This window comes from Dermochelys coriacea, chromosome 11 (assembly GCF_009764565.3).
Source record: "Dermochelys coriacea isolate rDerCor1 chromosome 11, rDerCor1.pri.v4, whole genome shotgun sequence".
Taxonomy (NCBI): domain Eukaryota; kingdom Metazoa; phylum Chordata; order Testudines; family Dermochelyidae; genus Dermochelys; species Dermochelys coriacea.
Genome location: NC_050078.2, coordinates 64,090,518 through 64,103,264, shown reverse-complemented (window position 1 = coordinate 64,103,264; position 12,747 = coordinate 64,090,518). Strand labels below are relative to the sequence as shown.

Sequence of the window (12,747 nt, the reverse complement as noted above, 5' to 3'; positions counted from 1 at the left end):
CTCCTAAAGCATGTCAGAGACAGAAAACAGTGTCTTCTGAGGATCTCTCTGCTGCTACTGACTAGTGAAATCTTGGGAGACAGTGCCAGCTCTCCCCATCTATGAATTGTCTATCCATAGCAATAACAATTGCAAGTGTACATGTGTATATTGAATTGTATTGTTCTCCCCCATAATCTTTGTCTATCTCTTGTCTTCATAGATGGTGAGTTCTTTGGGTCAGGAATTGTTTCTTTGTGTGTGTTTGTACAACACCTAGCACCATGAGGCCCTAATACCAACTGGTACTGCAACTTAGTGCAAGAATGGTTCTGGCAACACTCCCAAGCAAGTACTAGTAGGCACAGCCTGAGACAGTTAAAGCTGGTGAAAGTTGCAAAATATTTGAAAATAAAGGTTCTGTCCCTGTGTTCATACTCCTGTCGGGGTTGTTTCCCCAGATATTTGAGACACAAGCTTAACTTTAAGTACATATGTAGTCCCATTGAAGTCAATAGGTGAAATCCTGGCCATACGGAGACCAATGGGAGTTTTGTCATCAACTTTAATAGGTCCAGAATTTCCACAAGGGAATACATGCATGCTTTAAGTCAACTATATGCTTATTTGTTTTTCTGGATTGGGGCAGAGTTCCTAGCATATATCAGGATTGAGTCCATCAGTAAATGAGTTTTCTGGCAGATACATTTGCCAGAATAGAATATATTGCAGAATATTCAAGGAAAGTCATTTAAAATTTGTAACTTGAATGTATATGATCTGGAAACCAGATTCTAAGACTATGGCAACCCTGCAAGCTAGGGTGTGATGTCCCTACTAACATTCACATACTCAGCCTAGCTCGCATTGAGATGGCATAGGTGTAAATAGCAGCTTAGCTGCCATAGCACAGGTAGTGACAGTGGAGTACACAGTGGGTATGTACTTGACCCAGCTCAGCTGTGCCTTCGCTGCGGACACCCATAGTATTGCGGCTATGCTGCTATTTATACTCCTGCTAGGTTTCTGAGAGCTAGTATGAGTACGCGTACACAGGAGAATCACACTCCCAGCTTGTCGTGTAGATGTAGCTTAATAGTTGCAATCAATAGTTGTCACGGCTAACCTGGTGGCTGAACTTTGTGACTGTCGTCACCCATAACTATTTCACATTTGGTGACAATGTATACCTTCAAATCAGCGGCACTGCGATGGGTACCCGCATGGCCCCACAGTATGCCAACATTTTTATGGCTGACTTAGAACAACACTTCCTCAGCTCTCGTCCCCTAATGCCCCTACTCTACTTGCGCTACATTGATGACATCTTCATCATCTGGACCCATGGAAAAGAAGCTCTTGAGGAATTCCACCATGATTTCAACAATTTCCATCCCACCATCAACCTCAGCCTGGACCAGTCCACACAAGAGATCCACTTCCTGGACACTACGGTGCTAATAAGCGATGGTCACATAAACACCACCCTATATCGGAAACCTACTGACCGCTATTCCTACCTACATGCCTCTAGCTTTCATCCAGATCATACCACTCGATCCATTGTCTACAGCCAAGCGCTACGATATAACCGCATTTGCTCCAACCCCTCAGACAGAGACAAACACCTACAAGATCTCTATCATGCATTCCTACAACTACAATACCCACCTGCTGAAGTGAAGAAACAGATTGACAGAGCCAGAAGAGTACCCAGAAGTCACCTACTACAGGACAGGCCCAACAAAGAAAATAACAGAACGCCACTAGCCATCACCTTCAGCCCCCAACTAAAACCTCTCCAACGCATCATCAAGGATCTACAACCTATCCTGAGGGACGACCCATCACTCTCACAGATCTTGGGAGACAGGCCAGTCCTTGCTTACAGACAGCCCCCCAATCTGAAGCAAATACTCACCAGCAACCACACACCACACAACAGAACCACTAACCCAGGAACCTATCCTTGCAACAAAGCCCGTTGCCAACTCTGTCCACATATCTATTCAGGGGATACCATCATAGGGCCTAATCAAGTCAGCCACACTATCAGAGGCTCGTTCACCTGCGCATCTACCAATGTGATATATGCCATCATGTGCCAGCAATGCCCCTCTGCCATGTACATTGGCCAAACTGGACAGTCTCTACGTAAAAGAATGAATGGACACAAATCAGACATCAAGAATTATAACATTCAAAAACCAGTTGGAGAACACTTCAATCTCTCTGGTCACTCGATAAGTGAGCTGTAGCTCACGAAAGCTTATGCTCTAATAAATTTGTTAGTCTCTAAGGTGCCACAAGTACTCCTTTTCTTTTTGACCTAAGAGTGGCTATCCTTCAACAAAAAACCTTCAAAAACAGACTCCAACGAGAGACTGCTGAATTGGAATTAATTTGCAAACTGGATACAATTAACTTAGGCTTGAATAGAGACTGGGAATGGATGAGTCATTACACAAAGTAAAACTATTTCCCCATGACAGGTTTCAGAGTAGCAGCCGTGTTAGTCTGTATTCGCAAAAAGAAAAGGAGTACTTGTGGCACCTTAGAGACTAACAAATGTATTAGAGCATAAGCTTTCGTGAGCTACAGCTCACTTCATCGGATGCATCCGATGAAGTGAGCTGTAGCTCACGAAAGCTTATGCTCTAATACATTTGTTAGTCTCTAAGGTGCCACAAGTACTCCTTTTCTATTTCCCCATGGTATTTCTCCCCCCCCACCCCACCCCCCACTGTTCCTCTGATATTCTTGTTAACTGCTGGAATTAGCCTACCTTGCTTGTCACCATGAAAGGTTTTCCTCCTTTCCCCCCCCTGCTGCTGGTGATGGCTTATCTTAAGTGATCACTCTCCTTACAGTGTGTATAATAAACCCATTGTTTCATGTTCTCTGTGTGTGTATATAAATCTCTCCTCTGTTTTTTCAACCAAATGCATCCGATGAAGTGAGCTGTAGCTCACGAAAGCTTTTGCTCCAACAAATTTGTTAGTCTCTAAGGTGCCACAAGTACTCCTTTTCTTTTTGCGAATACAGACTAACACGGCTGCTACTCTCACCCTGTTCTACAATGTATCTATGAGCTCTCCATTCCTGATAAGAATTTGAAGCTCAAGCTACATTGTGATCTGTAGGGGCCAAGTCGGCTGGGCTCTATACAGGGGAAGCAGCTTGCCTACCTGGGTCACAGTACAGCATTTAACTTTATTCTAGCATCCCTTTGATCTGCTTAGCCTTGGGAATTGAAAGGTAACCATGTGCTGATTGAAACTGACACAGAAAGCATTTGCTTTCTTTCAGAATACATTTGTTTCTTATTTTTATTTGACTTTTATTTCATTTTGGTTTCTCAGGGCTGATCCTGCTCCCAATGAAATCAATGGCAAAATGCCTGTTGACTGCAGTGGAGCAGGATCAGGTGCTACCTGAGGGAAATAGCTGTCATTGTACATCATCAAAATGAATATGCGTGTGGGTGTTGTTTATGGACACTCTTCCTGGAATGTTAACTTTGAAAACATCTGTTCACTTAAGATGTGGAGAATGTTTGGGTTTTATTAACCTATGGGAAGAAACTGGAAGCTTGAAGTTTGGAGGTCCTGGATTTTTTTTAAAACTCTTTACCTTTTCTTTTTAAATAGAATGAACTTTTGGCTGCTGTTTGTGCTGTGTTATATGCATAAAAATATAGTTAAAACAGAGCAAGTACAGCTACTTGACTCCAATCCTGCAATTGAATCCATACAGGCAAAACTGTTGACTTCAGTGGAGCTCTGTGTTGGTCCCCTCCTCTGCCTGTATACGTCCAGTTGCATGACTGGGCCTTATTCTCCAGCAGCCTTCCCAGTCACAATTTCAGTAGCTCATGCACATAAGGTGGCCAACAGTTTATAAATCATGCAGTTTATTAAAGAGACTGAATTAATGGGCATCATTAAAAAAAAAGAGCCACAACAGTCCAAAAAGTCAAAGCTAACCCAAAGGTACAATGTTGATAGGTACAGGCACTCCCCCTCAACCTAGAACAGCTTTCCAAGGAAAGTTAAAAACGAAAACCAAAAGGAAATTGTTTAAAAAAATATCACCGGAACAGATAAACCTCAAACTATACAAATTGTTTCCTCTTCATCCCTAGACCCACAATAACTCTTCGGAGTAATGCAGATCCACTCTTGTGCACATGGATGCTTATTAAGTCTTCAATCAGCTCTTTCTTGTTCAGCACTCGTGTCCTCTGATTGTGAGAAAATGTCCCTAGAAATTAGGGAGAAAAAAAAGAAAGGGACATGAAAACATGCCTGAGGAAATCAGGGTCAGCTTCCAAACCATGTAAAGCTGGCAGCCTATGCAGCTTTCATCCTCCATGTTTTCCCAGTCTGATATTTAAGATAAATGTTGTATCCAATTAATCAGAGCCAATCATTGGCATCAGATGCAGTCTTGCTTAGTTTTGCCCATTGTAAGTGTCCCTACTTAGCAAATTACTTTGAAATCCAGGACAGGGTCCAAATTACATTATTAACCCTATCCTGGAGCCTTAGTATGAGCCATACAAGACAATAATAGGTTTTCTCCCGGGAAGAAATGCAGAATCATAATATTGTCTGTTGCTGTCAGTCACAATCAGAACCTGATCCAAATCCTGTCAAAGTCAATGGACTCTCAAATTTCACTAGGCTTCAGACCAGTTCCATAGTGATCCTTTACCATTTAATTCACTGGGAATCTTGCTCTTTATTTGAATGAGTGCAGGAAGAGGCCCAAAAGCCAGCAAGCTGATTTGTTAAGTGTAGTTCTAGTTTGAAAAGTGGAACCCACCAAGTCAAAGCAGCACCAGACCCTGGCATAACAGATGCAAAACCTGCAGCCATACCTCCACTGCTAAGATGACCAACCCCCCAACACAGCTTTCAAGATCCAGGGATCTACACATGCCTATCACAATGTGATGTACCTCATCCAGTGCATTAAATGCATGTCACTAACAATGACATGGGTGAAACCAGACAATTACCATGCTCTCAACTGAATATACACAGAAAAACAATAAAAGACAAAAACATTATCACCCATGGGCAAACACGTTTCACAAAACAACCACTCCACATCTGGCCTTTTAGTCCTCATCCTCAAAGGAAACATGCACAAGACCTTCAAAAACAAGTCTAGGAGCTTAAATTTATAACTTTGCTAGATGCTAAAAGTCATGGTCTAAATAAAGACCCTTGCAACAATCTGTAACCCACTAAACCCCCATTTTTTTGTCCTATGAGTGTAAAGGTATTAATGGACCACCTCACCTTGAAGGGTCACTTAGAATATGTGTTAACTATTTATGCTAAACAATCTGTTATACCTTGTATTTAGGTGTGACACTGAGTACATATCCCATACCTGAAAAAGAAATTGGTCCAATAGAAGATATTATCTCACCTACCTTGTCTCTCTAGGTAAAAATAGCAACAGACCGGCTCCCTATGTTTATCACAATCATAGCTGCTTATTTTAGGGACATAAGTAAGCTTTTACTGCATTTCACTCCTGTTAGCCCTGCAGAGCCAACACAGCTAAGAGAGAACAAGCTTGATTATTTTCCTTCTCTTGTGCACAGTCAGCAGGATTGCATGCTAAAAATCTAATTACAGCTTCAATTAATTACACCTGTACAAACCCACTGGGGGAGTTGCACAGGTGGATAGTGGAGGCAGAATCTGACCTCATGCAATAGTGTGAGAAAGAAAGAAAGCAAGCCAGTGCATGTTGAATTTGTAAGGCTATGAAAGTCCATTTCTGGACTTGTGAATGAAGCATGTTTGCCTTGGAGCCCTGGAGATAGAACAAGCACCTCATTTGAGAGTATTCTTTTTACAGAGCTACTGGTGGAAGCAGAGGCACATTACGTAAAAACCTGAAGGGAGTCCTGGGGGCTGATTCTGCTGGACATTTCATTGTCTGATTTTTACAGGGCTGGCAAAATAGTTCCCTATAATATATCTAGATGTAAGATCATATCATATCAGTATGCTGTGTGAAACCCTTACAACAAGCCACTCTGGTTTCATGGGGGAGGAGGGAAAAATGTGAGAACTGGTGTGATTTCAGTAGTTAGGCAATGTAAAAAACAGTGTTTGTTTGAAGGACTCTTAAGGGATTCAGCTTAAAGCTTAATTAACAAGTCCTTAAAAGCAAGCAATATGCTAAAGTTATAGCTTGGTCAACAAGTACTTCAGTGGGTATGAATTATTTATCATATCATTTGGTATATTTGATGTGGAAAGTGATGACTTATTTTCTGTGACTGATATTGAACTTTAAGAACTTTACCTTATTAAAAAAGCACCTTTTAGACTGACTCTACCCTAAGGATTCACCACCAGGAGGCAATATGGCATAGCAAACAGGCTATGGAAATGTGATTTGGGTACCTGAGTGTTATGCTTAGTTCTGTCACCAACTTGTGACATGACCCTGGGCAAGACACTCAACTTTTCTGCACCCAAGTTTCCCTATCTGTGAAATATAGATAATGTTTTCTCCACTTTGAGATGTATAAGAGAACAGTGCTAAGTGGAGCTATATATTTCTACAGCTCTTATAAGAGCTTTAGTTAGTCCTTCATTGCATAAAAGCTCACTCTCTAGAATTTGCTACTAATGATAAACAGATATATTAATATAATTAGTGAAACTGACGAGACTTACCTTTTGGTACCAAAATCAGATGTGCTGATAATACCTAGCTCTTTTGATCCCTAAACCCCGTTATTAAGGAGGTAGCATTAGTCTAATTTTCTAGCTGGGGAAACTGAGGCACTGTGAAGTGACTTACCCAAGGTCACACAGCAGATTCATGGCAGAACTGGGACTAGAACTCAGGTCTGCTGCCTCCCAGCCCATTTTCTCTTGCCAGTGGGCCTGAGAGCTGAGCTGCATTGATTCGGGTTTTGCCTAGTTTGACTAATACCACTGTAGTAGGGTATCCTAAATATTACTGTGACTAAGGCTCTGAGGCTGCTTTAGATACTACATATTGTATGTTAGGTTTAAGCCATCATCAAATATTTTTAAAAGGTAAGACAAGGATCATTTCAGTTTGTAGCAACCAAGTCTGAAAAGATACAATAGAAGTATGAAGGGAGAAACTTGGAATATTGTTTTATATTCAAAGTAAACCACTGAAAGTTGCCTTGGCTCTCCCATCTGGACCCAGAATTGGTCCATGAAATCATTCAAATGCTAATAGTTCAGCTCAAACTAAAGACTCAGGCTTGCACAATTTGTTATGCTTAAGAAGTGGCAGTTCAATTCCTCATATCATTTGCAGATAGCAATCTCCTTCTAGCAATTGACTTTTGGTTTCACTGACTAAGCAAGGCAGAGATGAACAACCTGGTTTTAAGATGCTACAAGACCTTGGATGAGAGCTTAGATAGTTCTACAATAACAAAAATTAGGCTGTCACTGTAGCAGTCTGACCACTAACAGCTGACCACTACAGCATTAAGAAATTAGATGAACTGATTACTACTCACAAAACAGAGTAGGAGTAAGAACAGAAGTAAAATATCCCTCCTTTTTTAAGATGGTGCGTGTGCTGGACTGTGTCTAAAAATCTCTTCATCCTACCTAATGTCATGATGTATGAGATCAGTCTTAAGCAGAAAGTATGTATTTTAAAAGAACCTGTGCACACTAACAGCCTCTACACAGACTGATTCCCAGCTTTATCTACATGATCTACCAGTAACCAGACCCTGGCTGGAACTTGGAGACAGCTAGTGGCTGAAAACTTTACTCACAGTATATTAATTCATTGTCCTCATGTTTAGTATCATACTCCACAATGGTTCCAGTTGGACTGCTCAAGGAGTAGGATACTACTGCATATAAGTAAGGCTGGCCTAGACCACACATAACCCAGTAACATTGTTAATAAGGCAGTATATCTTCATGTGTTTGGTTACTAATCTATCTTCCCTACCTGTACCCATACGTGTTTCAAGTGGTTCACTTCTACCTCTTCTTATGATCCCTGTGGGAAAAGTCAATCATATATTGGGCCTGATCTGCAGCTGTTTCTCAGGCAAAACTCCCATTCAGAAGTTTTTGAGCATGACTAAGCTTCTTTATTGAACATATTAATCTTTGACTTGTACAGCACCAAGCACTCAGTTGTTTTAATGCTAATCATACCCTTGCTTGGTTCTCACTCTCCAGTTTGAACTTGTTTCTCTACTGGTATCTGATTTTTATGTACACTACTGCTGTTTCTCCACCACAAGGTGTACATGTATTGGATAGAGAAGTAATAACCTTGCTTTCTCTCTGTGAGCTGAGAATGCAGAGCTATGATTTTCTGTTCAGCCTCTGCCAGTTGCCTCCTCCCTAGGCCATGGGTTCTGGAGAGCACACAGTCTACATAGATATCCCAGAAGAGCTGAGCCAGGTCCCAGAACAGAGCCCCATGCTTCAAGTTCTCTGATGACTTCAGGAAGATCATAAAGTCCCAAAAGCCATTGACAGAGTCAGAAATACGTGGCTTCCTCATCTCCAGCAAGGCAGCTGTGGAGAACGCCCAGCACTGGGGATCAGCTCGGCCAAGGGCCAGTGGATCATTTTGGCTCTGGCAGAAGAAAGGAGTCACACAAAACACTCCCATGATTAACAGAGAGCAGATAAGTCTCACGTTGGAGTGAATTCTTCCTCTGTTCCCAGGATCCATTGTGTCACTGAAACTTCACAAAAACAAAAGAAGTTGAAAAATCATCTAACCTTCATATGTTGCTGGGCTAAATGAAGGAATGGGATGGTGAAATCAAATCCTACAGCCTGTGTTATACAGGGGGTTGGCCTAGATGATAGCATTGGTCCCTTCTGGCCTTTAGCCTGGTGTGTACTTTATTTGTTAATTTAATTCCATTATATTTGATATAAACATCCAAGTTTATTACCCAGAGGCTAAATCTGCTAAACTCATTCAAGATTTCTTCTTATCTAAAACAGCAGTTTGTCCCCTGATGTAAATTGGCCAAGAACATCCCCTTCAACAGGAATATTTTACATAGTATATTTCTTTCAGAACATTTCCAAAATAATGTATAACTGTGTGTATATATTAATTTTGGAAAGGTTCTGGAATGAAGTGTGTAGGTCATATTAAATACACACCCTTGTAACAGATGACTCAGTGACACTTTCCTGTTGAGCTAGAATCATGAAATTTACTGGTTTACGTTATACTTACTTGTTTATAGGCTACAAAGAGAAAATATCTGAAATCTGACCTTCCCATTAGCTGTCACCACAAGATCACCACTCTAGTCAATTTTATCCACTAAATGCTCTTGCTCCTGTATTAGGGATAACAGTTTACCAAAAAGAAAAATCCTTATAACGGCTACTGTGAGTTGATCATGCTGCTAGAGGTCAACATTTCTATCTCAGATTTTGGCCATGAAATAGTCCATAAATGTTTTTTTGGATGGCTGACCAAAGCTGCCTTTCTAAGTATTGCAGCTAGTTATGTCACTTGCCCAGATTGCTGCAGGGAAGAATTGGATATTTTATCTCAGAGAGCCAAAGCTAACTTCTGAAACTATATCTAGGTACAGCATAGCTTTGTATAGCTAGGCCTCTTCCATGCCTTTGAGGGCACAGAGGGTCCCTGGGCAACATAAACAGTGCTGTTCTGCTGTGCAAGGGGAATGGATGGAATTGGGGCTGGTCATGCAAGGGGATATACACTCCCTGCCTAGCATGCAGCTTTAGCCTCAGCAGGGTGCAGGGCAGGAACACCTCCCTCCATTGGAGGGTATCTGCTAAGGACCTCTTAGGAGAAGTTCCATGTCTTGGGAGTAAGATTCCTCCCCAGCATTCAGCCCTGCTACTTGGTTTGGGTACAGGAGGATGGGGCGGGGGGGGGGGAAGGAGGAGGGGTATTTACACCCTAATGAGACTTAGCATTTTAGAGATTTACAGCAATTTATAAAGTGAGTTAGGTGCCCATGAAAAACTCTAGCTTGACAACCCTGGATCTGAAGTCCTACATTTTATCAAAGAAAAAATGTAACACAAGCTTTCCTACACTGCCCTACAGCTGTAAGAAACCCTGTCCTCAATGAAGTGCCAGGCCAGCTCACACCACAGTGATGGTAGTTTTATGAAGTTGATACCTCTTTGGTCACTACCATCCTGGGCTAATTTTAATTGGTGACTTAGAGGCAAAAGGCTTTAATCTATTCCCAAAAGCCAGACCCATCCAGATGATGGATGTAAACCAAGAGATATGAGTCTTAGTAGCTTCATTTGTTTGGAAAAAAAGGGTGAATATTTTTACAATTTTTCAGAAATGTTCATGGAAAATTTCAACTAGCTCTAAAAATAACTGGAGGAAAATTCCCTGAAGTCGAGTCTTTACATGGAGTTCTGATTACCCTCCACCCGAAACATGCTGTTTGCAACCTCTAGGACTCTTTTTCAAATTCTTCCATTATTTTTAAATTTAGAAACTTTTAGGAAGAGAAAGTGATTTTTGCTATGTATTTCAGCCTATTAACTTATAGCATCCATACCATATGGTTCAGATAGAAGAATTACAGTTCTTTTATCAGCCTAGACACTGAACATAACAAATACTTACACTGAATAAAATCTCATAAAATGAAAATATTGAGAAAACAATCCCTAGTAATGACAGGGAAATATTTACCAAATACTCTCTTGACAAAATCTGCTGGTAGCTACATCTCATTGAGGAGCTAGATGCTTTCATCAGGAGAAGATGCCTCTTCCAAAATGGAAAGATTTGGGGCCAAATGTTATAGTAGCATAAATCCCCATAGCTATTGCAGCTTAACTGGAGGTAAGCTGCCTGTCATAGAATAACAGGGTTGGAAGAGACCTCAGGAGGTCATCTAGTCCAACCCCCTGCTCAAAGCAGGAAATCCCCTGCTCAAAGCTGTCCCCAGAGTAATTGCTCTTTTGGCCCTTTGGCCTTAAAGATATATATGAGGTGATCTCTTGTTCTGGCTTCTATCCAGAGTATGCATTTACTTGTACTGAAGTAGCACCCAGAGGCCCCAATGAGGGATTGGGGGCCCATTGTGCTAGGTGCTGTACACCATATAATGAAGAGGGTCTTTGCCTCAAGAGCCGAGTACTCTGCCTTCTCCATAAACAGCAAAGGGGTTGAGTCTTGACTTGTCAGCCAAGGAATAAGAGTTATAGGCAAGTTGAGTAGTGTAGATTGCAACTTCTCATTGGTGTGTTTAATTTTCCCATGAAGGGTCAAACAGCGCTGCTCAGACGCTTCCTCTCGCCCTACAGTAAATACGCCGGGCCAGCAGCGGTGGCGGTCTCCATCGCAGTCGCCTTTTGTAACAGTTCAATATTTGAAGACCCCAGAGCCCGAGGTCAATACATCTAAACAGACGGTTCCGGTCTACACCGGCCCCCGGGGTGGCGCTGGGACCAAGCCCCAGCTCTGGCGCGCGGCGAGCGGCAGGGGGCGGGGCGGGGTGCGCACAGGGGGGGTCCCGCCTTTGTCCCCTTTACCCTAACGCCGAGCACGGGAACGGGAGGGGCGCTCCGAGAGCGGGCCAAGGGCAGACGTCCTTCGCCCGGCGCAACGAGTTGCTTCCGCGGCAGGCTTTGCCCCATAATTCCCGTCCCCGGGGGGGCGGGGGCGGGGTAAAGCTGTGAACAGCAGCCCCCCGTCCTGGCGGAGCTCTCGGTGCCGCGCCTTGCGGGGCTGCCCGTCCAACAGCGGGGGGAGCCCGGGTGCAGCTCGCCGGGCGTCCAGGCGGGTTGGCAGCCCGCAGTGCCCAGCCGGAGGGGAGGCGGGAGGGCAGCCCCGCGCCCCCCGCGGGGAACGCCCCGGGGCTCCCGTCCCCTCTGGCGCGCGCCGCCCGAGCTCGGCGCTGTCCCGGGTGCTGGAGCCTGTCCCGCGCCGGCTGCCCCGAGCCCCGCCTTACCTCCGCCCGCTGCCGCTGCCGCTGCCGCTGCCGAGTCCGACTCCGGCCCGGTGGCCCCCGGCTCCCGTCGCTCCTTAAGAAGGGGGGCGCGCGGTCCCTCTAGGTTACGTCAAGGCTCCTGGGTGAAGCCCCCACCCACTCCGAGACAGGCTCCGGTCAGCTGCCGCCGCCGCCGCTGCGGACCCCCCCGCCCCCGCCCCCGCCCCCGCCGGACTCGCTCCACGCTGGCGGCCCCTCAGAACTCCCGCCGCGCGCCGGCAGGGCGTGGGGGAGGGGCAGGCTCGCGGCCCGCGCCGCGCCTGAGGGAAGGAAACCCCCGCGGCTCCGGCGCCGATGGAGTCCGGCGGGTCCCGCCACCGGCCCCCGCGGGCCACGCCTGGGAGGGGGGGGGAGGAAGAGGAGGGGAGCGGGCTGGGCCCCGAGCGGGGGCACTAAGTCCCGCCCGGCCCCGCCCCGCTCAACGTAGGGCAGGCTCCGGCTCAGGCCCCTGGGCAAGGGACTTATTTAGACCGTCGGTAAAGGGTTAATTTTTGCTTAAAGTTTTCCCGCCCCTGCTTTCCTCCCGCCCCCCCGGTTGTGGGAGGCCCTGGCGGAGCAGCGCCTGCCCGCGTTGGGGAGGGGCGCTCGGAGACGGCTCCGGGCGAGGCTTCCGCTTCGCCCCGCGGTTGAAGTAAAGGACGTTGAAAAATTGAAAGAGAAAAGTCCCAGAGTGAGCCGAGGTGGTTCTGTGACCTGACCTCCATTCTCAGCCCCTGGATAATGACCTAGCTCTGAGCAGTGAAGGGCGG

General features: G+C 44.9%; 2 protein-coding genes across 2 annotated transcripts in view; one reads left to right on the top strand and one right to left on the bottom strand.

Moving 5' to 3' along the window:
* Window positions 1–3,924, top strand: part of DYTN (dystrotelin) — a 60,983-nt gene extending 57,059 nt beyond the window's left edge. Inside the window, exon 16 of the mRNA XM_038420922.2 lies at window positions 3,342–3,924. The gene's annotated coding sequence lies outside the window, so the exon portion shown is untranslated. The remainder of the gene's footprint in view (window positions 1–3,341) is intronic.
* On the bottom strand, window positions 3,875–12,094 carry FAM237A (family with sequence similarity 237 member A). The gene is made up of 3 exons (XM_038422249.1): window positions 11,960–12,094; window positions 8,301–8,722; window positions 3,875–4,242 (listed from the first exon to the last, which is right to left on the bottom strand). The coding sequence occupies exons 2-3, from the start codon at window positions 8,707–8,709 to the stop codon at window positions 4,094–4,096; spliced, it is 558 nt and encodes a 185-aa protein (XP_038278177.1). The 5' UTR covers window positions 8,710–8,722; window positions 11,960–12,094; the 3' UTR covers window positions 3,875–4,093.
* Window positions 12,095–12,747: the final 653 nt, after the last annotated feature.

Bases quoted from the DNA above. Each gene is read 5' to 3' on its own strand.
- FAM237A (XM_038422249.1), bottom strand. From the start codon at position 8,709: ATGGATCCTGGGAACAGAGGAAGAATTCACTCCAACGTGAGACTTATC. The intron at 4,243-8,300 runs GTTATTACTTCT...CCTAATTTCTAG, and splicing joins GCTCACAGAGAGAAAGCAAG to GGACATTTTCTCACAATCAG.